Source organism: Acipenser ruthenus, unplaced genomic scaffold (assembly GCF_902713425.1).
Source record: "Acipenser ruthenus unplaced genomic scaffold, fAciRut3.2 maternal haplotype, whole genome shotgun sequence".
Taxonomy (NCBI): Eukaryota; Metazoa; Chordata; class Actinopteri; order Acipenseriformes; family Acipenseridae; genus Acipenser; species Acipenser ruthenus.
Genome location: NW_026708728.1, coordinates 527,521 through 553,271, shown reverse-complemented (window position 1 = coordinate 553,271; position 25,751 = coordinate 527,521). Strand labels below are relative to the sequence as shown.

Here is a 25,751-nt window from a genome sequence, read left to right as displayed (position 1 = left end):
TACAGACTGGCACGAAAGTGTTTAAGTTCAACACCAAATAAAATGTTGTTCCTGTTATTAAGCAGTAGTATTGCCAGAAGCAGAGGTTTTTAAAAAATAACAGGAGCCAATTTTCGCTTTAGTGAAGTAGGCTACAATATTTTTTTTTTTTCATTCAAAACTTGTTTATTGAAATTCGTGTTCAGCTTTCATATTGAAGCTTGTCGTGTACTATTCATTCAATCAAACCAAGACCTTTTTAAAAATCAAGTGAGCTTATTTGTGTATAAAAAAACGACAATAGAATCGCAGTCCTTCTTTCGCAGCCAGTGTCATCTTTATGGTATGCAGCTGTAATGGTAAAGTAACCTGGCAGTGCTGCCTCTGTTCAACGCAAGGACTTTCAGAATAGATCAAACTGTGTTGAGAACGGAAAGAAAACGCATTTGAGACATTTTTAACTTTCATCGCTGAAGAGGCGCCGGGGTTCTACCTCGTCAAGCGCAGCCCAAATGGTCTCAATCCTAAAATTCAAGGTGATAGGCAACACTATTCATAATTATTAACTTTTCCACTTTACTGGTGGATCTCCTTTTAAATTCACAGCCGGACAGGCTCGCTAATTCTGCAGAGGAAATACTGACCACAAATACATGTCCGGATCACAATAGCGCTTCAATGCACGCTGACCTCGTCTCACACCGGTGAAGGGAGCGCAGTGTTGGCTGCGGTATATGTGTCGGATTTAAACCACTTCCCTGAGCTGGTGTTGAAACATCTTTAAAATACAAAGCCAGCCCTGATCGCTCAGTGTGTGTGAAAGTGAAAACCAGCATCCTCTTTAGAACAGACACGGCTCTTCGTCTCTTCATTAGAGCGCTAGCTATGGAGATGGAAAACATCTACGAAGTGGTGCATCCTCCAGACCAGGATATCTACTCTTTCCTCACAGCAGTGGAGAAACAGCCTGGGAAACACACAGGTAATGAACCATCCTGGATTTTCTCATAGGTACAAATATAAAAGTTGTTGTCATAGAAATTTATATCTCTGCCTCCAATCCTGCTCTGTGACATTGTTGAAGTTAATTTATTATATTGATAGTTAACGATTCAGTTACAGTCAGTTCTACAAACAGTGGGGGCTAATGCCGGGGCGATGATCATTCAATCTATAATATCACGCTAAAAGTTTTTTCCACAATATAAACACTGAATTTGTATTTGATTGCATTTATCAGTTTTCATGACGATCGAGGTATTTTTTAATAACCGACACACTCAAAGAAAAGCAAAAATGAACGCGTTCTGTAGAAACATCGATACGAAGTGAGATTCTGTGAACCAACGTAGCCATAGTATCGCTTGCCTTTGGGATTTCCAAAATCTATCATAACTGCACATGACAGATCCGTGTTTACAGTAACGCTATTAAAAAATGCTCGCTTGTTATGCAATATTTTTTTATTGATACGTTTGTATATATATATATATATATATATATATATATATATATATATAATGATTATACATGAGAGTAGATGTTAAAACTTCATGCTGATTTGAACTTGGCTCTCGCCAAGATGTGTGTGTGTGTGTGTGTGTGTGTGTGTGTGTGTGTGTGTGTGTGTGTGTGTGCGTGTGCGTGTGCGTGTGCGTGTGCGTGTGCGTGTGCGTGTGTGTGTGTGTGTGTGTGTGTGTGTGTGTGTGTGTGTGTGTGTGTGTGTGTAACTTTTTTTAAAATCACTTATCATATTGGTATCATGTAATTGATGGAATTTAAGTAGACATAAATAAAATAACCGTTATTTGCACGCGTTCTAACATTAAAAGTGATTTGTGTGATTTTTATTTTAAAAAAAAAACGAAATAAATAAAGTTGTTAACTACTGCTTATTACCACGATCTTATTAATTTTATTGAATTAGGTTATATCATAAATCATGACCTCTTTAAAAACACGATTACAAAATCCGGATCACTCTTATTCAGATTAAAAGTTTTGAGAAAACCGTCCTCTGAGGATCGTTTGGTTCCCAGCTCGTTTGTTTGTTGCGATTGGAACTAACTTGATCCGCAGCTGCGGATGATCCTCATCGGCCGGATTTTCAAAACTTTTAATTTGGATCAAAGTGATCCGGATTTTATAATCCTATATTATTGTTTATCTGGATCATTTTTTTTCCAGAAAATGTCACTGCTGGATTACATTTATCCAGATAAAAAAATTACCACGATTATGAAATCGTTTTTTTGAATAGGCTAGTTCTTCATAGTTTTTTTTTAAGAGCCTTATTTCTGAAATATTCTAATTTAACAAAATTAATCAAATCGTGGTATTAATGCTTAGCACACAACTTTATTTATTTTGTTAATATATATATATATATATATATATATATATATATAGATAGATAGATAGATAGATAGATAGATAGATAGATAGATAGATAGATAGATAGATAGATAGATAGATAGATAGATATATATGTTTTAACAAAATCTAAATCACTTTTAATGTTAGTGCGCATATAACGCATGCAAATAATGGTTATTGTGCTTATGCCTGTTTAGCAGAAATTAAATAACTAAATCTAAATTGAATAAAAATAAAACTTTTGAAAAAAAGGATCTGTGTTTTTAGAGATGTTCATCGTCTTGTTGGTCGGTCGGGAGTCCAGCATCTCTCAGACCATCTTTAAGGACGCGTATGTGAAGGCGTGTATTTGTATGCTTTATTATTATTATTATTATTATTATTAAAGCAATACCACTAAATACGTGTCTTCCTTTTTACTTGCATGGATACAAAACTTAAATAAATATGTAAATAGTGAACACTCCATTTGGACGTGTGTGTTTGCTATGACAATTATTATTATTATTTATTTCTTAGCAGACGCCCTTATCCAGGGCGACTTAGAATTGTTACAAGATATCACATTATTTTTACATACAATTACCCATTTATACAGGTGGGTTTTTACTGGAGCAATCTAGGTAAAGTACCTTGCTCAAGGGTACAGCAGCAGTGTCCCCAACCGGGGATTGAACCCACAGCTCTCCGGTCAAGAGTCCAGAGCGCTAACCACTACTCCACACTGCTGCCCAATTCAAACTAAATATCTGTTCTGTGATCATTTAGAAGCTAAATCCACCTCCGCAGTAGGATCACAATAATCCAGGTATTTTGGATCAAAGTAATCCCGATCTCCTGTTTAATTCTGAAAAAAAAACCAATCGTGATTAAAAATTCGATCTGATTACCAAAACGAAATCCGGATCACAGTACTCCCGATCGCATTTCGAGGTTTTGAAAAATCCAATTGCACCATCTAATCCAGATCAAACGCAGAAATCCGATTACCAAAGTTTTGAAAAACCAGACCCCAGGAAAGTACGGTACAGGCTAGTTCGCAATTTAGTACGATTGACAATTGATCCGGAGTGTTTCTATGTGCAAAGTGAATTGAATAACTGACCCCGCACACCCGCGTGTTTATCTTCATTACTTTAGTGAGAATTATCCGGTCTTTATACACGTGGTATCATTTTAAAGCAGGCCAGGAGCTCTTTGATAATCCAATTCTGTTGTATGTCAAGAGCTTCGTTTGACATTTTGTATTCCCAGTAAACACGACTGTGAAGAAAGCCAGTTCCTGCAACTGGGCTGCTGTGGTTTTTGCTGTGCTGTGGATCCTCTCTGTGTCCGTCGCCCTGGGTGTGATCTGTGAGTATTGAACCCTTATGAGAAAGAGGAGACTTTGCAGTGACCGGCGATATGGGTCAAAACTTATGAAAGAAATGAACGAATGCTTTTCTCTAATGTAGTTCTACAACCACGGTGCTTGATATTCAGCTTCCTTGTAGAGTAGTATACTAACCTGGTTTATTTTTCAGATGTTTAAAACACACGTTTGAAAAACTTTTTTTGTACAGTTGTGATTTGAATGAGCTTCTTGCTCCAATAGCGCAGCGATGCTGTCAATCTCACATCTAGAGAACCAATCTGGGAGGTGGAGGAGGCGGGACCACCAGCACGGCAACTTTGAGCGACTTTTTTTTTACACAGAGAATTGTGAGGGTCTGGAACCAACTCCCCAGTAATGTTGTTGAAGCTGACACCCTGGGATCCTTCAAGAAGCTGCTTGATGAGATTCTGGGATCAATAAGCTACTAACAACCAAACGAGCAAGATGGGCTGAATGTTCTTATGTTCTTATGTTCTAATACATCCTCCCTTACTGTACAGAATTATCTGCAATCGGATAGAAAGCGAGTCCGGTGGGGAACAGTAATGGCAAAAGGCTTTACATCCCCCCCACCCCCCACCCCCCCAAATAGAATGATCTGATTTCGCTTCGTAAAGTCGATTGCGACCTCCAGAATAATGTTACTGTTACGCGTCTCCGCTGAGTGTCTAAGGAGTCGTGTAAGTGAAAGTAAATAAAAGGAACGCGCACACGGGTGTGTGTGTGTGTTAACTCTGCCTCCTCGTGGTTTATTCCGAACCAGCGAGAGTAACGTTCCCCATTAAAGTAACTACTGCGCCCTCTATTGGAAACTGCGGAGAACAGCATTTAATGTTTGCCTTTTACTAAAGCAAACACTACATGCCGAAGGAAATGAAAAAATACATTTTTAAGGCGTAGCTGTCCTTACACATGCATTCTGTTCATTATTATTTATTTCTTAGCAGACGTCCTTATCCAGGACAACTTACAATATATCACATTATTTTTACATACAATTCCCCATTTATACAGTTGGGTTTTTTACTGGAGCAATCTTGGTAAAGTACCTTGCTCAAGGGTACAGCAGCAGTGTCCCCCACCTGGGATTGAACCCGCGACCCTCCGGTCAAGAGTCCAGAGCCCTAACCACTACTCCACACTGCTGACCAGCGTTTATGGTTTATGGTGCACAAAGTTTTCTTTCCAACCCGCTACATTAACAACATTGAATTACACACCGCTTTATAGTTTCCCATATACTTAACGAAAAACTGACAAACTGTGACATTTCAAAATCTAACATGAAATACTCACTGTGCTACTAACATGGCTTCCGGTAGACTTTTATGTTCACTTAGGTTAATTTGATTTTTTTTTAATGATGTCTCAATCCTAAAATTCTAGGTGATGCAAAACTTTTTCCAGAGCTGTATGATAAAGAAGCTGTTTGGTTTCAATCTTGTTTCTCAGTTCACAGGAATGCAGAGTATGCCAGCCTCTTTCAAAAGTATTCTGACCTGCAGAATCAACTGAAGAACTATACAGACATGACAGGTAAAGCCCCCTCCTTGAACCGGACAGAGCGATCTTTAGCAGAAATATATTTCCCATCTTTGATGTAGCTGGAGTCTTTTTTCATTGATTTTAAAGAAACCGTGGTGCTCAATGCAGTGTGTGTTCAATCATTTACTGGAAGGAAGCAAACTAAACCAGCTGCCAGGTCGATTCAAAAGCACGTCATCAAGTGAAAATCATCCCATATGAATGGGCCAATAGGTACCTGCTAGCCTACTAACCCCTAAATCTACCCTCTACCCCTAAACCTAATCTCAACCCCTAAACTTAACTGTTACTATTAAAGTCATTTTTACTATAATTTTAACACTGCTTTTTAGCGCCCTCTAGCGGCTACTACATCCAACGTCCATTATAGCACTTGATCAGGACCGAATCTACCTGTTAGGAGGCTAGCATGTACTGGCCCATTCCAATGGGATGATTTTCCTTGATAACGTCACATTCAATCGACTGATCTCAATCAGAAGGGTTGGTCAGTAAGGCAAACATTTGCTGTATTTATTTTTAAGTGCTAAACAAAGGGGAAAAAGTATAGGTACACTATTCTTTCAGAAATATGAATTTTCACAGGGAACTACATATGACACAGTTATTTGTAAATTACAGCCTTAATAATGTTCTATGCATTATACTCCTTGGTAACATTACTGCCAAGAAATAAATAATAATAATAATAATTACCAGATTTACAGTAAGTACTGTAGCAGCATGCTGTATAGATGCTGCAGAATAATCCCTTAAACAGATACTTGGAAATTAATTCATGGCTGAAAGAATTCAACACATGCAGTTGCTTTTCTCATTTACACACAGTAGGAAAAGTATTCATTAACACAGAATATTATATAAATATCTCATTGAGCAGAGCTGTATTGAAATCCTGTTTCTTTCTCTGTTCTAGTGTGGAAGTGGATCCTCGATACTGCAGGTACTGTTGTTTTTTTTTTTTAAAACCAAATAACTAGAATGGCAGAAATGCTCTCTCTTATTATTCCCCTGAAACTCAGACTGTCTCTCTGCATCAGGATATTCTACTATAATAAAGCAGTGGACCTTCACCAGCCAGCGTCTGGAAATGAGGCTTTGAGCAGGGTGTGAAAATCAAGCTGCACACAATGTAAATCTGTTTTAACATTCAAATGCAGGGCTAGTGGAAGTGCTGATATTTCTCAGGGATCATGATTATTATTTCCTCTCTTCTCCACAGCTAATGTGACTCTGGACCCTGATACAGTGCACCCCAAACTCATCCTGTCTGAGGACAGGAAACAAGTCAGACTTGGAGACACAAGACAGCCTCTCCCTGACAATCCAAAGAGATTTGATTATGTTGTCAGTGTCCTGGGGAGGCAGGGCTTCACCTCAGGGAGACACTACTGGCAGGTGGAGGTGGGGGAGAAGACTAAATGGGAGTTAGGAGTGGCCAGAGAGTCCATCAACAGGAAGGGGATGATTACACGGAGTCCAAAGAATGGACTCTGGATTATGTGGCTGAAGGATGGAGAGTACAAGGCTCTCACTGACCCCTGGACCCCTCTCCCCCTCAGCGTGAAGCCCCAGAAGGTGGGGGTGTATCTGGATTATGAGGAAGGGCAGCTCTCCTTTTACAATGTGGAGACCAGATCTCACATCTACACTTTCAATGACACCTTCACTGAGAAGCTCTATCCATACTTCAACCCTGGTCCTAATAAAGATGGTAAAAACGCAGCCCCACTGATCATCCTCCCTGTCAGTGATACAGATTGAATAAAGTGGTGTATCTGTATGACAGCCTACACCAGCACTGATAATCCTGTTCATTGCATTATTACTTGCCCATCTATATCTTTGTCTACCTGTAATTGTTTTACTGATTAGCTTGACAAAACTATGGGGACGCCCGTCACATTTAACACACCCCTGTGACTGGAGCACATGGGCTGTCCCTCACATGCCTGATTCATTTAACACACCCCTGTGATTTGTCACTGTGCTCAGCCTCATCACTGTGCTCAGCCTCATCACTGTGCTCAGCCTCATCAATGCCCACCTTGCATTGTAATGAACATATTTCAGTTGTGTTGTTGTTTTAAATTCATCTTTTTGCAAGAGATGCATTGATTCCTTTATGCTAACATGACACTGGATTGCAGTCACAATGACATGTAGATTTAGATGCTTATTTTTAGATGCTTGAGGTTTTTTTTGAAATGTATATTAAAGGGTTGCTTCACACCATCTGAGAATGACATCAGTGAGCAATAACAACAATAGAGAATGCTAGAGATGAAACTATGATATTAAACAGGTACGGAATTAACCATGTGGATGATGAGTGCCAGGATCCCTTTACAATATGTATCAAAGTTGCTTATTTAGACGTTCATGCAAGTAGGGTTCAGATCTTTTAACTTTCTATACCAGAGCCCTTGCTTTTAGAAATGTGGACTTGGTCAGATCGCGCTGTTTTGGGTTCACGTGGCTGAACCAGATTAAGCTCCAGGTTTTTGAAATCTCTGCTCCATTAATAAATATTTTAATTTCTAATGAAACACTGTTTCTCGTGTCTCTTTGTGTGCGTGTCCGTGTATTTTCCATGCATAATCTGTTCTTTTGTTTCCCTGAGGACTCCTGGACAGAGTCCATCAGGCCCTGGGGATTTGTTTATTTGAAGTGCTGCTAGCTCCCTTAGTGCTTCATTCTCTTCTATAACAAACTCTGGTAATGATGTTTGTGTGCATTCTGTTAATTACATAAATATTACATAAATCCTCCTTTGTAAATACTTGAACAAAGTATTGATTACGTTGATTAATCAATTGATTAATTTGGTTGTCTTTAGTCATTAAATTACCACTGCTGTTAAACTACTGGCTTCCTCTTTCAGTTTCCTTTTATCATTAACATATTGAAAACACCCTTTAAGATGAAGTTCACTATCTGCCACTACTTGCCTCTTTAGTTCCCTTTTCGCTCTCCTGACCTGCTTTTTAAGGTCACAACAAGCCTCGGTATTCTATTTGCGAGGCTGCTCTCTTTGATTTAATAGAAAGATATTTTATTTTGAATACCCAGCTTAATAGATCGATTTACCCAATGAAACCTGCTGAATAATGTGAACGAAAAGTTCATATTAATCAGCAGGTTTCATTGGGTAATGTTGTTGAAGCCGACACCCTGGGATCCTTCAAGAAGCTGCTTGATGAGATTCTGGGATCAATAAGCTACTAACAACCAAACAAGCAAGATGGGCTGAATGGGGCCTCCTCTCGTTTGTAAACTTTCTTATGTTCTCATGTTCTTAAAAACGGACGCAAATACAATCGACAATGTGACATTTCAAAATCTAGCATGAAATATTGCTGTACTACTATCATGGCTTCTGGTTTAAACTTTTATGCGATATCATTTTGTAGTTTCTTTGATTACAGGATGTTGATGTAAATTAGTTCTTGCAGTTTATTTTTTTTATTTTTTTAAATTATGTCTCAATTCTACAATTCTAGCTGATGCGACACTTTTGACCACAGCTGTAGTTCATGTGTCAGCTTTAAACCACTTCCTGAGGTGGTGTTAAAATCTTTCAAACAAGCCTGTGCTGATCATTCACTCTTTGTGAAAGTGAAAGCCAGGATCCTCTTAAGAACAGATTCAGCTCTTCCTCTAATCATTAGAGCGCTAGCTATGGTGATGAAAAACATCTACGATGTGGTGGAGACACCAGACCAGGATATCTACGCTAACATCCCACCAATGGAGAAACAGCCTGAAAAACACACAGGTAATTAACCAACCTGGATCTTCTGATATGTACAAATATAAAAGCTGTTACATTATTGTCATGGCTATTTATATCTCTGCCTCCAGTTCTGCTCTGTGATGTTTTTGAAGTTAATTTATTATATTGATACAGGGAAGATAAAAGCTTTACACAAGTTAAAGATTCAGTCACAGACAGTTCTACAAACAGCGGTGGCTAGTGTTGGGACGATGATCATTCAATCTATAATATCATGCTAAAAGTTTTTCACAATACATACATACTGAATTTCTATATTATTGCATTTATCAGTTAGCATGATGATCGCCATATCATGTATTAACACACACAGTCAAAGAAGGACAGCAGCGAATGCGGGTTTGTTCTGTAGAAACATGAATCTGAAGTGAGATTCTGTGAAACTAGCCCGCCGACAAACGCAACAACACAGCAATCAAAGTGGCAAAATCTTCATTTAATTTAGTTTTGCTTGCACCAGTAAAGGAATAGCAAATTGCATTGGTTGTGTCAAGTGTGGTCAACTGCAGAACGGAGAAACAAAACTGTGCTTAGCTGATCGCTTCATGGAACATCTGTGATAAGAATGAACATCTACATCTCCTGAGGACTTCGGAATGGAATGTTAATTCCAAGAGGCTCCAAAGTTTGAAAATGAATTTGCGTTCATTTCGCTTCCTGGCTTGCTGCATTTGTCCCATATGAGTGACCGATATTGGGTGCAGGTCCTAATAGCATGTCAGGGTACTGTACAGCTCTGACCAAAAGTTATGCATCACCCTATAGAATTAACTCATTTTTGCATCATAAAGTCGAATGAAACCTGGTGAATAATGTTACGTTAACATATCGAATTGCATATCGCTTTGTAGTTTCCACATATTGGGACATTTTGAAATCTAACATGAAATACTCCTGTAGTACTATTATGAGATCCTGCAGACTTTTTGCGATATCATGTTGTAGTTTCTTTGATTAAATGATGATAAATACAAAAATCTAAATTATGTTCATATACCTTTTTTTTAAATGATGTCGCAATCATAAAATTCTAGGTGGCTAGAGTTGTGCTCTATATTGTGTGGCATCAATTAGATATGCATTTGCATGTTAAATTAATATTTAAAAAATGTGCAATAGCTGGTTTCTTGCTAAATGTTAACCAAATGTCGATTGAAAATGTAATTGCAAATCCCATCCATTTATATTATGTTTAGTTACCCTTGAAAATATTTAATAATTTCAGATTGTTTGCATGTTTTTAGTTGAAAATACAGTTAATCTGACTTTAATGGTAATGGAAAGTATCAAGGAATAATTGAACATAAATTTAATATCCATTGCATATCAATTAAAACATAATGTAACATTAATTGAAGATGCAATTGCATATCTATTAAATATTAATTTAACATTAATTGAAGATGCAATTGCATATCTATTAAATATTAATTTAACATTAATTGAAGATGCAATTGCATATCTATTAAATATTAATTTAACATTAATTGAAGATGCAATTGCATATCTATTAAATATTAATTTAACATTAATTTAATATGCAATTGCATATCTATTTAATATTAATTTAAGCCATGCAATATAACACGTTACTGAAATATTTGCTGACAACTTGCAGAAAATTTGCAGAACAAATGTTTAAATATAGCGTTTATCTCCACATTAAGTTCCTCTTATTTCTGAGACCAAATGTTTCATTATAACGTTGTTTCTGCTGTGGTTAATGTGGCGTGCAACAGGGCGAGGAGCTCTGTACATGTATTTGTTTATTTAATTTAATGTTTTGTATTTCTTTGTATTATGATTTACTTATTATTGTAGGTGTAAATACGACGGTGAAAGCTGTGTTATTGTTTATTTCTATTTATTTAAAACGTGTTCTGGCAGAGGCGAGATTAGTGCTCGTCCTCTGCCAGGAATAATTAAAAACCGTGTGTAGATTGTGGCTGAGGGGTTATGAGATAATTGATAGTTAAACCCTCGGTAAGTAAAAGCCTGCAGCTCTCTGCACTCAGGGTGTGGGTGTGGGTGTTCAGAGGAGGCACGAGAGCGAGCGAGCAAGCAATTTAAAAGTTAAACTAAAACCTAGTGCAGTGAAGGCTGCTGCCCAGCCGGACCTCAGGGTTGAGTTTTTGTGTTAGAGATTTCTTTTTTTTGTATCTTTTTGGTTTGCTCTGGGAGCAGTGTTTTTTGTTCAGCATTTTATTTTTGTATTATTTAAATAAACGACGCGCAGCTACTTTTTGTAACTGCAGTATTTTGGGATTTATTTTCCTTCCTGCTTCTGGCCTGACGTCACCATCGTCATCCTGTCACACGTGGTGTCCTGCGTGGGATCGCAGCGCCTCCGGGACTCAGGTCAGAGTAGGGTACTGCAGTTTTCTTTGTTTTTTCCCCAGTATACACGACTGCGAAGAAAGCCAGTTCCTTCAACTGGGCTGCTGTGGTTATTGCTGTGCTGTGGATCCTCTCAGTGTCCGTCACCCTGGGTGTGATCTGTGAGTATTGAACCCTAAGTGAGAAAGAGGAGACTTTGCAGTGACTGGAAATATGAGTCAAAACTTATGAAAGAAAGTAACGAATGCTTTCTTGTAATTTAGTCCCACAGCCACAATGTACTGGGCTTGTTATTCAGCTTCCTCATCTTTCAGGGGTAACTGTTTTTGGTAGAGTAGCGGTGACAGGATAGCGACAAGGCCCAGGATGTTTGATAAAGAAGCTGTTTGGTTTTAATCTTGTTTCTCAGTTCACAGGAATGCAGAGTATGCCAGCCTCTTTCAAGAGTATTCTGACCTGCAGAATCAACTGAAGAACTATACGAACATGACAGGTAAACTGGACTGCTGGTAAAGATCCCACCTCTAACACCACATGTGACAGGCTAGCGTCACGGCCCAGGATGTTACCAGCAGCAATTAGAGACTCAGAGACAGGAGCTGCAGTTTAGCGATGTTGAGCACAATTATTAAACAAACAAAAAACTATCAAAACACAGGAAGAAATAAACAGGCACAAGGGCCAAAACAAAAGTTTTAAACAAAATACACAAATATAAAAACCGCTGTCAAGCTGGGTATTCGCCTTCACTGAACACAAACTCCCTCTACCAAACAAAGCATTTCTCCTTCCTCGGATATATGTGGCCACTCCCCAATTAGCATCAATTACCTAACTGGGGAACGGCCACACCTGTGATTGCTGGCAGGGATCGATTTTACCCCATCCCTGCCAACCTTACATTCCCACACAGACGTTACTTACAGGGGCAGGGCTGCTCCCCTTCCACAGTAGCCTACTAAAAGGTTTCCCAACCCCAGTCCTGGGGACCCCCTGTGTCTGCTGGTTTTAATTCCAACTGAGCTCTCAAGGACTTAACTAGACCCTTAACTGAACTGATAATTTGCTGAATAAGACATTTTTACTTGTTAAAAAACTGACAAAAATTGAAATACTGTACTATTATGGCTTCCGGTATAGACTTTTTTGCAACATTATTAGTAGCTTCTTTGCTTACATGATGTTAAATAAAAGATCTAAACTATGTTCATAGTGTTTTTATTGTCTTATTAAAGTCTCAATCATTAAAGTCTAGGTGATGATAAACGTTTAGCCAGAGCTGTATGATAAAGAAGCTACCTGTTTTTAATCTTGTTTCTCAGTTCACAGGAATGCAGAGCATGTCAGCCTCTTTCAAGAGTATTCTGACCTGCAGAATCAACTGAAGAACTATACGAACATGACAGGTAAACTGGACTGCTGGTAAATATTCATATCTTTCATGTATTAGTGTTGCTGAACTAACATCCCTGTGTGAGAAGCTGCTCATATGGACATCTTTCTGCTTCTGCTGTCGTCACAAAATGAATCACTTGCATCTCAAAAGGTAAATAATGCCGGTTAAATCTACAGCAGTGGCCAAACGTTTACATGCAGTACTGCATTGAGCAGAGCTGTATGGAACTGTATTCACTGATACAGTATATTATTATTATTATTTATTTCTTAGCAGACGCCCTTATCCAGGGCGACTTACAATTGTTACAAGATATCACATTATATTTACATACAATTACCCATTTATACAGTTGGGTTTTTACTGGAGCAATCTAGGTAAAGTACCTTGCTCAAGGGTACAGCAGCAGTGTCCCCCACCTAGGATTGAACCCACGACCCTCCGGTCAAGAGTCCAGAGCCCTAACCACTACTCCACACTGCTGCCCGAGCAGAGCTGTATGGAAATGTATTCAGAAACACAGAATATTGTACAGATTTCTCATTAAGCAGAACTGGGTCCAAATGTCTCAATTCTTAAATTCTAGGTCATGACAAAACTTTTGGCCAGAGCTGTATGATAAAGAAGCTGTCTGGTTTTAATCGTGTTTCTCAGTTCACAGGAATGCAGAGTATGCCAGCCTCTTTCAAAAGTATTCCAACCTGCAGAATCACCTGAAGAAGGATACGAACATGACAGAAAATTACTCAGCTGGTAAATATTCATATCTTGCATGTATTAGCGTTGCTGAACTAACATCCCTGTCTGAGAAGCTGCTCATATGGACATCTTTCTGTTTCTGCTGTCGTCACAAAATGAAGCACTTGCATCTCAAAAGGTAAATAATGCAGGTTAAATCTACAGCTGTGACCAAACGTTTACATGCAGAACTCCATTGAATAGAGCTGTATGGAAAAGTATTCATTAACACAGTGTATTGTATAGATTTCTCACTGAACAGAGCTGTCTAGAAATGTATTTATTAACACAGTGTATAGTATAGATCTCATTGAGCAGAGCTGTATTGAAATCCTGTTCTTCCTCTGTTCTAGTGTGGAAGTGGATCCTCGATGCTGCAGGTACTGTTTCTTTTTTTTTTTTTTACTAAACCAAATAACTAGAATGGCAAAAATGCTCTCTCTTATTATTCCCCTGAAACTCAGACTGTCTCTCTGCATCAGAATATTCTACTATAATAAAGCAGTGGACTCTCACCAGCCAGTGTCTGGAAATGAGGCTTTGAGCAGGGTGTGAAAATCAAGCCGCACACAATGTAAAGCTGTTTTAACATTCAATCGCAGGGCTAGTGGAAGTGCTGATATTTCTCAGGGATCATGATTATTGTCTCCTCTCTTCTCCACAGTGGATGTGACTTTGGACCCTGATACAGCGAACCCTTATCTCATCTTGTCTGAGGACAGGAAACAAGTGAGCGATGGAGACACACGACAGCCTCTTCCTGACAATCCAAAGAGATTTGATCCTGTTGTCAATGTCCTGGGCAGGCAGGGCTTCACCTCAGGGAGACACTACTGGCAGGTGGAGGTGGGGAAGAAGACTGGGTGGGAGTTAGGAGTGGCCAGAGAGTCCATCAACAGGAAGGGGGGTATTACAGCAAGCCCTAAAGATGGACTCTGGATTATGTGGCTGAGGGATGGAGAGTACAAGGCTCATGCTGCTCCCTCTATCACCCTTTCCCTGAGCGTGAAGCCCCAGAAGGTGGGGGTGTATCTGGATTATGAGGAAGGGCAGCTCTCCTTTTATAATGTGGAGACCAGATCTCACATCTACACTTTCACTGACACCTTCACTGAGAAGCTATATCCATTCTTCAGCCCTAGTCTTAATAAAGATGGTAAAAATGCAGCCCCACTGATCATCCTCCCTGTCAGTGATAGAGATTGAATAAAGTGGTGTATCTGTATGACAGCCTACACCAGCACTGATAATCCTGTTCATTGCATTATTACTTGCCCATCTATTTCTTTGTCTACCTGTAATTGTTTTACTGATTGGCTTGACAAAACTATGGGAACAACCATCACATTTAACACACCCCTGTGACTGGAGCACATGGGCTGTCCCTCACATGGCTGATTCATTTAACACACCCCTGTGACTAGAGAACATGGGCTGTCCCTCACATGCCTGATTCATTTAACACACCCCTGTGACTGGAGCACATGGGCTGTCCCTCACATGTCTGATTCATTTAACACACCCCTGTGACTGGAGCACATGGGCTGACCCTCACATGCCTGATTCATTTAACACACCCCTGTGACTGGAGCACATGGGCTGTCCCTCACATGTCTGATTCATTTAACACACCCCTGTGATTTGTCACTGTGCTCAGCCTCATCACTGTGCTCAGCCTCATCAATGCCCACCTTGCATTGTAATGAACATATTTCAGTTGTGTTGTTGTTTTAAATTCATCTTTTTGCAAGAGATGCATTGATTCCTTTATGCTAACATGACACTGGATTGCAGTCACAATGACATGTAGATTCAGATGCTTATTTTTAGATGCTTGAGTTTTTTTTTTAATATATATTAAAGGGTTGCTTCACACCATCTATGAATGACATCAGTGAGCAAAAACTACAATAGTGAATGCTAGAGATCAAACTATGATATTAAACAGGTACGGAATTAACCATGTGGATGATGAGTGCCAGGATCCCTTTACAATATGTATAAATGTTGCTTATTTAGATGTTCATGCAAGTGGGGTTCAGATCTTTTAACTTTCTATACCAGAGCCCTTGCTTTTAGAAATGTGGACTTGGTCAGATCCCGCTGTTTTGGGTTCACGCGGCTGAACCAGATTAAGCTCCAGGTTTTTGTAATCTCTGCTCCATTAATAAATATTTTAATTTCTAATGAAACACTGTTTCTCGTGCCTCTTTGTGCGTGTGTCCATGTGTTTTGAAAATCATTGCAGCAAAAAATAAAAATAAAACAGTGGGTGATTGTTTAAATAGTTTGACTAATAAAGTGCAGTGTTTATTTTGTGTCAGCAGATGGCAGCACACTCCTAAGTAAATTGATCTCATCACTTTGCGCAGGGCTCAATGTGAAACGCATCTATAAGAGCATAAGAAAATTCACCTGGTTTCTGTACTGCGCTTAAGTTATTGGTTAAGGTTAACTATGTTAACGTGACATTATTCAAGCAGGTTTCATTCGACTTTATAAAGCAACATTAGTTCATTCTATAAGGGTGATGCACAACTTTTGGTCTCGCTGTACAGAATGTACATTTTCAAGTAAAAGATAGTTGTTTCACAATTGTAAGCAATGATCAGGTATACAATGAAATGTACCTGTAATGCACTGTATATGTTACTGATAATCACATTCCTGTATTTAGACACACAGGGGTTATGCAATTAACAAGAATCTACTGTAATATGAGTTAACAGGGTGTGCTTTGTATGTCTGATTTAAAGTTGGATTCCTGTGCTACTTGCGTGAATTGTCTTTTAATAAATTCAGTAGATGTTTAACATGTCACCAGTCTAATTGTGTGAGTTTACACTTAGAAAAACAGGAACTCGCACCCTCATACTAAATATAACATGATGTTCTCACTCCGTTCAGCACAGTTTCTACTGGTATTACATGCCAGTCTACTGGGTGCAGCTCCCAGGGTAAGTGTACAGCTATGGCCAAAGGTTTTGCATCTTCAACCTATAGAATTAACTGACTGTGCTTCATAAAGTCGAATGAAACCTGCTGAATAATGTGACGTTAACATACTGAATTACACACCACCGCTTTCTCGCTTTCCATGGCAATAATTGAAAACCTTTGACCTTTCAAAATCTAAATACTGTGCTGCTATGATGGCTTCCGGTTTAGACTTTTACGCGATATCACTGTTAGTTTCTTTGATTACATGATGTTAATTTTTAATTAGTTCATACAGTTTATTTTATTTTTTTATGTCTCAATCCTACAATCAAAAAACTTTTTGGCCACAGCTGCAGTTCATAATGATCACCTTTTCCATTTTACTGGTGGGTCTCATTTTAAATTCACAGCCGGACAGGCTCGCTAATTCTGCAGAAGAAATATTGACCACAAATACTCTTGTTGCCATGTTGGCTGCAATATTATTATTATTTGTTTATTTAGCAGACGCCTTTATCCAAGGCGACTTACAGAGACTAGGGTGTGTGAACTATGCATCAGCTGCAGAGTCACTTACAACTACGTCTCACCCGAAAGACGGAGCACAAGGAGGTGAAGTGACTTGCTCAGGGTCACACAATGAGTCCGTGGCTGAGGTGGGATTTGAACCTCCTGGTTACAAGCCCTTTTCTTTAACCACTGGACCACACTGGCTGCCTTGTGTCAGCTTTAAACCACTTCCCTGAGGTGGTGTTGAAACATCTTAAAAACAAGCCAGCCCTGATCAGTCACAGTGTGTTAAAGTGAAAGCCAGAATCCTCTTAAGAACCGACACGGCTCTTCCTCTCTTCATTAGAGCGCTAGCTATGGAGATGGAAGACATTTACACAGGGCTGCAGAAACCAGACCAGGATATCTACTCTGTCATCCCACCAGGGGAGAAACAGCCTGGAAAACCCACAGGTAATGAACCATCCTGGATTTACTCTTATGTACAAATATAAAAGTTTTCACATTATTGGCATAGCTATGTATTATTATTATTATTATTATTATTATTATTATTATTATTATTATTATTATTATTATTATTATTAATAAACTATATAGGGGATGACCGGGGACAGTTGTAACATTTTTTTTTACTTTTCTCTCTATTATGCATAGATGATTTGAGTTAGTTTGGCCAGACTTTTATACAAACAACTTACATCTGTCCTCTACCAAGCCCCGTAGTTATCCTGTTTTAAGAGCTGATATACATATGGAAAGAGGGCTTGAAATGTAAGGTGTCTGATGTTACAACTGACCCCATGGCCATGGTCAGTTGTAACAGGGGGCGGGGTCAGATGTAACATTCTGTGAAGTATCATTAAACAAACAACAGCACATTTAATTTAACTCAAGAATTGGACGTTTTATTGAATAAGATCCATTTCACATGAAGCAAATGTGTTTGTTTTTTATTTAACTGGAAAAAGAAAAATGTTCACATGAGGCCATTTTTTTGTCGTCCTACTTTTAAAATGTTTTAACTTCCCTAAAATTATACTTTATCAAGCAAGATTATGTCACTCTGAGTCACGATTGTGACATGTGAACATTCTGTTTCCTTTAGTGCAAGATTCATGTGCCCAAATATAGTTCAGCTAATGGTGCACGGGTTCAATTGTAACACGACCATTACTAAACCAGACAGAGACCTGAACTGAGCATGTGTCGAGTGAGTGATGGCACTCCAGCTGGCTTCTGATTGGAGAAATTCAAGGTGATACAACCGTACAATGTTACAACTAGCCCCGGTCTAGTTGTAACAGCTGTGTACAAAGAACAGCAGCAGCAAAGAACAGCAGCCTAAACACACTGCCGTAAACTTGGTACTATTCATAAATTCTGTGGATGATGTCATAATTACGTCAAAATAGAATGCTCATTCCAAGAGGTTCCAAAGTTCCTAGTTTGCAGAACGTTCCCTTTGTTTCCGAGCAGCGTGTGTTCCTCAGCGTTGACTGATCCCACAGACGGTGACGCGTCTTCGGCAGCGTGATTCTCATTGTTGAAATGTCGGGCTGCTGGAAATGCAGTGGTGTTGATTCGAATGCTTCGTAAATGTTCCACAAAGAGATCTGCTGAACGCCTTGTAGTTTCCCCCGATGCAACAGCTTGTTGCATTTCTCGCAGATAATGCAGGATAATGCATGTAAATGCTTCATGGACGGTACTTAAAAATACATCCACAACAACACAGCAACCAAACATCTTCATTTCCTTTAGTTTTGCTTGCACCAGTAAAGGAAGAGCAAACTGCACTGGTTGTGTCAAGAACAGTCAACTAACTGCTCAGCTGATCGCTTCATGGAACATGTGTGATAGGAATGAACATCTACATCTCCTGATGACGTGGAATGTTAATTCCAAGAGGTTCCAAAGCGCTTCATTGGAAAATGAATTGGCGTTCTTTTTGCTTCCTGGCTTGCTGCATTTGTCCCATATGAGTGACCGATGGCCAGCGTCGTAACCACAGCTGCCATTCTCCCGACGTCACACTGAGGTTTCAAGCTCTAGTCGGCAGTATTTATAGGACTGCTCGGTATTAACTATTCAGCCTATGTTACACGGCAAACCAACAGAGAAAATTGAGGAGTCTTTTCTACTTTAACAGGATTTTTACATGAGCATCAAAAACAAGCGAGGACACGACCTCGGTGTCCTCATGGCTAGTTTCAGCCATGCCGATGGCCTCATGGGAACAGGTCCTAATAGCGTGTCAGGGTTCTGTACAGCTCTGGCCAAAAGTTATGCATCACCCTATAGAATTAATTCATTTTTGCATCATAAAGTCGAATGAAACATATTGAATTGCACACCATTTTATAGCTTTCATATAATTAACGACAAACTGGAAAAAAGGAGAAATGGGACATTTCGAAATCCAACATGAGATACGCCTACTATTACTGCTTCCCATTACATGATGTTAAATAAAATATCTAAATTACTTTCATATAGCTTTATATATATATATATATATATATATATATATATATATATATATATATATATATATATATATATATATGATATCTTAATCTTAAAATTCTAGGTGATGCGAAACTTTTGCCCGGAAATGCGCGCTCATGGAACAAGCTGCAATGTGTTGATATTTGTTAACATCTAATATTCGCTGACAACTTGCAGAAAATTTGCAGAAAAAAATGTTCAAATATAGGGTGTATCTCCAGTCTAACTTCCTGTTATTTTTTACACAGATCGTTTCATTATAATGTTGTTTCTTCTGTGGTTAATGTGGTGAAATGCAGTTCATTCAGCATGGAAAAAAATCGCCTTACCGGGAAAGAGTGACATGATTGTGGCGAATGTGACATTGATATAAATAGGGGCTCGTTTTCGAGAACAGTGAGCTAATCTAGTTTCTAAACTTCACTGCATCCCTTATTGCTATTTAATAATAATAATAATAATAATAATAATAATAATAATAATAATAATTTACTTCTTTATTTAGCAACCGGTAGGCCCTGGATTCAACTTATTTTCATGTCAATGTTTTGTCCCCTAACCAACCCTAACCTTATATCATGTGTTATGCATTTCTCTGTATTTAAAGTATGATGGATTTTCTTGGTGTTGCTGCATCTTGTAAAGCGCTTTGTGATGGTGGTCCGCTAAGAAAGGCGCTATATAAAATAAAGATTGATTGATTGATTGATTGATCATGTGCTGAGGGGTATTTCTTAGGGGGGCAAACCACTAATAAGTATAACCCATGGTCGTTACCAGTCGCCTTGGATAAAGGTGTCTGCTAAATAATAATAATAATAATAATAATAATAATAATAATAATAATAACTAAAGGCAACTAAGGCTTGAGGTAAAGAAAAATAAATAATATATGATTTAATTTATCCAAATATGTCTAACAGATATTACAGAAATCCCACATGTTTCTTTCCATTAACCTACGTGACCTTCCTTTATTTCCAAAAATGTATGCTAACGTATGCTTGGTTATTTTCTAGATTTACCGATGAGCTGGTTTCTGGTTACCGGTGATTGTGTTAATTTACCGATCAGTAGATTAGATGAACCCTTATGGACTCTAATTTATATGTTGGGGCTGTCTTGCGAATAATCCCATCGCGAAAATCACTTTCCCCAATTTACTTATCTTCATTACTTCAGTGAGAATGTTCTAGTCTTTATACACGCTTGACGCGTCTACTAACTCTGAATGTTCGTTGCAATTGATCCAGGGTGTTTCTATGTGGAAAGTGAATTGAATAACTGACCCCGCACACCCGCGTGTTTATCTTCATCACTTTAGTGAGAATTATCCGGTCTTTATACAAGCGGTATCATTTTAAAGCAGGCCAGGAGCTCTTTGGTAATCGCATTCTGTTGTATGTCAAGAGCTTAGTTTGACATTTTTTTATTCCCAGTAAACACGACTGTGAAGAAAGCCAGTTCCTGCAACTGGACTGCTGTGGTTTTTGCTGTGCTGTGGATCCTCTCAGTTTCCATCACCCTGGGTGTGATCTGTGAGTATTGAACCCTTATGAGAAAGAGGAGACTTTGCAGTGACCGGCGATATGGGTCAAAACTTATGAAAGAAAAAAACAAATGCTTTGCTGTAATTTTGTCCTACAGTCACAGTGTACCAGGTATATATGATACCCAGCTCTATTTGTCCCTAAAGCCAGGAAATTCTTCTGCCTGGGTGCGATTAGTTACTTGCCTTACAGACATCAAGCATTGGATGTCACAGAATTTGCTAATGTTGAATTCAGATCAAACAGAGGTCATGCTAGTTTGGCTCACAGAACCAACTAAAAGGATATGTGGGATTACATGAGCTCGACCTTTGCAATCTCTCATCAAAACTTAAACTAGAAAATGAAGAGTTTGGGGCTCATCTTTGATCTCTCAATTGAGACTCATATTAGGGAAGTTACTAAAGTATCTTTTTTACCATTAGACCAATTAGGCCTTTGTTTCATCTAGAATTGATTATTGTAATGCACTTTTTTTCTGGTTTCCCAAAGCGTATGATATCTCGCTTGCAGCTTGCTCAGAATGTCGCCGCTAGAAATCTGATTAAAACCAGGAAAAGTGAACATATTACCCCTGTTTTGGCCTCTTTACACTGGCTCCCTGTGCAGTATAGAATTGATTTTAAAATTTTGGTGTTAACTTACAAGGTCCTGAATGGCTTAGCACCTAGTTATTTGCAGGAGTTACTGACCCTGTATCTTCCAAACCACACTGTGAGATCACAGGATGCGGGGCTGCTGGTTATTCCTAGAGTCAACAAAAGCAACACAGGAGGAGGGAGGGCTTTTTCTTGTAGAGCTCCTAAATTCTGAAATGCTCTGCCTCCGTTTGTCAGGGAAGCTGGGACTGTTACAGTTTTCAAGTCAAGACTAAAAACACACTTTTATAAAATGGCTTTCTTATCTTACTGATTTTTAATGTAATTTTAAAATGAATGTAAATATTATTATTATGTGTACACTGTTATTTAAATCTCTTATTTAAATGGTCTGACTGTGGCAGTTGTTTTTTCTGCTATCTACTGTACAGTGCTTTGCGATACTTTTGTATAAAAAGCGCTATATAAATGGAATAAATAAATAGATAAATAAATAAAATGATATTCAGATTTCCCATTTTTCAGGGGGTACTGTTTTTGGTAGAGTAGCTTCTATGGTCAAATATTTTGCACCACACTATAGAAATAATAAATTTTGCTTCATGAAGCCGAATAAAACTTGCAGAATAATGTTACGTTAACATAATCAATAACATACCACTTTGTAGTTTTCTATAAACTTAACGAAAAACTGACAAATTGAAAAATGTGACATTTTTTAAATCTAACATGAAATACTACTATACTACTATTATGGATTCTGATAGACTTTTGCAACATCATTTTATAGCTTCTCTGATTATATGATGTTAAATAAAAGATATAAATTATGTTCATATAGTTTTTGTTTTTAATGATGTCTTAATCCTAAAATTCTAGGTGATGCAAAACTTTTGGCCAGAGCTGTATGATAAAGAAGCTGTTTGGTTTTAAACTTGTTTCTCAGTTCACAGGAATGCAGAGTATGCCAGCCTCTTTCAAAAGTATTCTGACCTGCAGAATCACCTGAAGAAGGATACAAACATGACAGAAATCTGCACTCCTGGTAAATATTCACATCTTACATGTATTAGTGTTGCTGAACTAACATCCCTGTCTGAGAAGCTGCTCATATGGACATCTTTCTGCTTCTGCTGTCATCACAAAATGAATCACTTGCATCTCAAAAGGTAAATAATGCAGGTTAAATCTACAGCTGTGACCAAACATTTACATACAGTACTGCATTGAACAGAACTGTATGGAAAAGTATTCATTAACATAGTATATTCTATATATGTTACATTGAGCAGAGCTGTATTGAAATCCTGTTTCTTTCTCTGTTCTAGTGTGGAAGTGGATCCTCGATGCTGCAGGTACTGTTTTTTTTTTCTAAACCAAATAACTAGAATGGCAGAAATACTCTCTCTTATTATTCCCCAGAACATTCTACTATAATAAAGCAGTGGACTTGCACCTGCCAGTTGAATGTTTGATTATTGTCTCCTCTCTTCTCCACAGTGGATGTGACTCTGGACCCTGATACAGCAAACCCTTATCTCATCCTGTCTGAGGACAGGAAACAAGTGAGCGATGGAGACACACGACAGAATCTCACTGACAATCCAGAGAGATTTGATCATGTTGTCAGTGTCCTGGGCATGCAGGGCTTCACCTCAGGGAGACACTACTGGCAGGTGGAGGTGGGGGAGAAAGCTCAGTGGTATTTAGGAGTGGCCAGAGACTCCATCAACAGGAAGGGGAAGATTCAACTGGATCCTAATAATGGTTACTGGACTGTGTGGCGGAGGGATGGAGAGTACAAGGCTCTGGCTGACCCCTCTATCCCCCTCCCCCTGAGTGTGAAGCCCCGGAAGGTGGGGGTGTATCTGGATTATGAGGCAGGGCAGGTCTCCTTTTACAATGTGGAGACCAGATCTCACATCTACACTTTCACTGACACCTTCACTGAGAAGCTCTATCCATACTTCTGCCCTTCTACTAATAAAGCTGGTAAAAACGCAGCCCCACTGATCATCCTCCCTGTCAGTGATAGAGATTGAATAAAGTGGTGTATCTGTATGACAGCCTACACCAGCTCTGATTATCCTGCTCATTGCATTATTACTTGCCCATCTATTTCTTTGTCTACCTGTAATTGTTTTACTGATTGGCTTGACAAAACTATGGGGACGCCCGTCACATTTAACACACCCCTGTGACTGGAGCACATGGGCTGTCCCTCACATGCCAATGAACATATTTCAGTTGTGTTGTTGTTTATATTTATATATATATATATATATATATATATATATATATATATATATATATATATATATATATATATATATATATATATATATTATTTGTTTATTTAGCAGACGCCTTTATCCAATGCGACTTACAGAGACTAGGGTGTGTGAACTATGCATCAGCTGCAGAGTCATTTACAACTACGTCTCACCCGAAAGACGGAGCACAAGGAGGTGAAGTGACTTGCTCAGGGTCACACAGTGAGTCAGTGGCTGAGGTGGGATTTGAACCGGGGACCTCCTGATTACAAGCCCCTTTCTTTAAACACTGGACCACACAGCCTCCCATATATATATATATATGTACTTTTTTTACCTTTATGGGAACTCACTTCTTTAGCCTGTCTTTCTTCTCTTGAAAAGGATGTGATAACATTGAATTCGGGGCGTATTATTTTGTAACACAGCACTTGTACCGTTTTTAACACTGAACCAAGACTCACAAGCTGTGTTGTTCACACTGACCTGAATGCATCTCTGAGTACGACTGACTGCTGTTCTAACTAATCCACCTCCTGGGGTAGTGTTGAGTCAGCGTTAATTACTACCAGTGGGGCAGCAGTGTGGAGTAAAGGGCAGCAGTGTGGAGTAGTGGTTAGGGCTCTGGACTCTTGACCGGAGGGCTGTGGGTTCAATCCCAGGTGGGGGGACACTGCGACTGTACCCTTGAGCAAGGTACTTTACCTAGATTGCTCCAGTAAAAACCCAACTGTATAAATAGGTAATTGCATGTAAACATTATGTGATATCTTGTAACAATTGTAAGTCGCCCTGGATAAGGGCGTCTGCTAAGAAATAAATAATAATACCAGTGTCATTTTCCCAAGCATTAACGAGTGTTCTGGCTCTAGGAATGGCAAGACTCATTGTAAGATTAATGTAAATTAAAAAAGAGACAGTCAAAATTTCACTTCCTTTAATCTGATTCTTTTTACTACTGAAAAGAAGATTCGAGATCTCAGTATCTTAAACCCCAGTGACGTACTACACTGCCATCTACTGCGCAGCAGTGGTATTACAGATGACCATTTCTAATAGCTAAATGGGTTTTGATACAGTATGCAATAAACAGGCTTTCATTTGTGATTTCAGACGCTTCTCAGTATCAGACAATTCTGTTTGTCACAGGCGTGTTAAAAACAAAACAAAACAAAAAATATTGTAAATATTAATTCTGTTTTGTTTTGTTTTGTTTCAAATCTTTATTTTGGCCCTCGTGCCATGTGTGTTAGTGTTCTGTTTTATTTGGTGTTAATTAATAAACTTGAACTGCAGCTCTCCAGTCTCTAAGCCTCCTTCCTGACGTTATCCTGTCACAATCCCACACACAAACACATTACTACGAACTCAAAATAATTTCAACCAAACCCTAACCCTAAATCTCTCTCCAGTCTATGAGTCTCCTTCCTGACGGTAACTTGCCTTCAGAATGATTCTGCTTTCATTATTTAATGTTTTTTTTTTCTAAACTTCTTAGTCATCACTAAAATATCTCAAGTTTTCCACAGGGCTGAATTTCGGAATAATTCACGTTGTTATATATAAAGCTGGATAATTTCATGAATCTTACCTGTTGTGTACTTCAGAATCGGCAGTTTGGAAAGAATCACACATGTTAGATATGCCAAAGCAAGCACATCGTTTTACTTTAAAATATAATCTCTGGTCATCCGCGCGTCCTTCCCGCCCAACGATCCAGTTCAATCCCCGGCCGCGCTTCCCGCGCTCCTAAAACGTCAGCGCGCTCTTAGAGAGTCCTGCGCGCGATTTGCAGAGTGCATTGTGCAAAAGCAACATATCGTACG

At 38.7% G+C, this 25,751-nt stretch overlaps 3 protein-coding genes across 3 annotated transcripts; all 3 read left to right on the top strand.

Annotated features, from left to right (window-relative positions):
* The first annotated feature begins 395 nt into the window (after nucleotides 1–395).
* LOC117410155 (E3 ubiquitin-protein ligase TRIM39-like) lies at nucleotides 396–7,818 on the top strand. The gene is made up of 5 exons (XM_059021666.1): nucleotides 396–961; nucleotides 3,610–3,708; nucleotides 5,183–5,266; nucleotides 6,192–6,218; nucleotides 6,498–7,818. Exons 1-5 carry the CDS (start codon nucleotides 865–867, stop codon nucleotides 7,037–7,039), a joined length of 849 nt encoding a protein of 282 aa, XP_058877649.1. The 5' UTR covers nucleotides 396–864; the 3' UTR covers nucleotides 7,040–7,818.
* Nucleotides 7,819–8,857: 1,039 nt separating this feature from the next.
* On the top strand, nucleotides 8,858–15,734 carry LOC117962825 (E3 ubiquitin-protein ligase TRIM39-like). The gene is made up of 7 exons (XM_059021660.1): nucleotides 8,858–9,053; nucleotides 11,471–11,569; nucleotides 11,818–11,901; nucleotides 12,731–12,814; nucleotides 13,459–13,557; nucleotides 13,896–13,922; nucleotides 14,207–15,734. Exons 1-7 carry the CDS (start codon nucleotides 8,957–8,959, stop codon nucleotides 14,746–14,748), a joined length of 1,032 nt encoding a protein of 343 aa, XP_058877643.1. The 5' UTR covers nucleotides 8,858–8,956; the 3' UTR covers nucleotides 14,749–15,734.
* A 1,588-nt stretch (nucleotides 15,735–17,322) lies between these two features.
* On the top strand, nucleotides 17,323–23,877 carry LOC117966790 (E3 ubiquitin-protein ligase TRIM39-like). The gene is made up of 5 exons (XM_059021665.1): nucleotides 17,323–17,445; nucleotides 20,943–21,041; nucleotides 22,599–22,697; nucleotides 22,981–23,007; nucleotides 23,153–23,877. The coding sequence occupies exons 1-5, from the start codon at nucleotides 17,349–17,351 to the stop codon at nucleotides 23,692–23,694; spliced, it is 864 nt and encodes a 287-aa protein (XP_058877648.1). The 5' UTR covers nucleotides 17,323–17,348; the 3' UTR covers nucleotides 23,695–23,877.
* The last annotated feature ends 1,874 nt before the right edge of the window (nucleotides 23,878–25,751 follow it).

Excerpts from the sequence above, each read along its gene's own strand:
- LOC117966790 (XM_059021665.1), top strand. The coding sequence starts at position 17,349 with ATGGAGATGGAAGACATTTACACAGGGCTGCAGAAACCAGACCAGGAT. Across the intron at positions 17,446-20,942 it reads ACAGCCTGGAAAACCCACAG|TAAACACGACTGTGAAGAAA; the intron begins GTAATGAACCAT and ends TTTTATTCCCAG. Across the intron at positions 22,698-22,980 it reads GACAGAAATCTGCACTCCTG|TGTGGAAGTGGATCCTCGAT; the intron begins GTAAATATTCAC and ends TCTCTGTTCTAG.
- LOC117410155 (XM_059021666.1), top strand. The coding sequence starts at position 865 with ATGGAGATGGAAAACATCTACGAAGTGGTGCATCCTCCAGACCAGGAT. Across the intron at positions 3,709-5,182 it reads CGTCGCCCTGGGTGTGATCT|TTCACAGGAATGCAGAGTAT; the intron begins GTGAGTATTGAA and ends CTTGTTTCTCAG. Across the intron at positions 6,219-6,497 it reads GTGGATCCTCGATACTGCAG|CTAATGTGACTCTGGACCCT; the intron begins GTACTGTTGTTT and ends TCTTCTCCACAG.
- LOC117962825 (XM_059021660.1), top strand. The coding sequence starts at position 8,957 with ATGGTGATGAAAAACATCTACGATGTGGTGGAGACACCAGACCAGGAT. Across the intron at positions 9,054-11,470 it reads ACAGCCTGAAAAACACACAG|TATACACGACTGCGAAGAAA; the intron begins GTAATTAACCAA and ends TTTTTTCCCCAG. Across the intron at positions 12,815-13,458 it reads GAACTATACGAACATGACAG|TTCACAGGAATGCAGAGTAT; the intron begins GTAAACTGGACT and ends CGTGTTTCTCAG.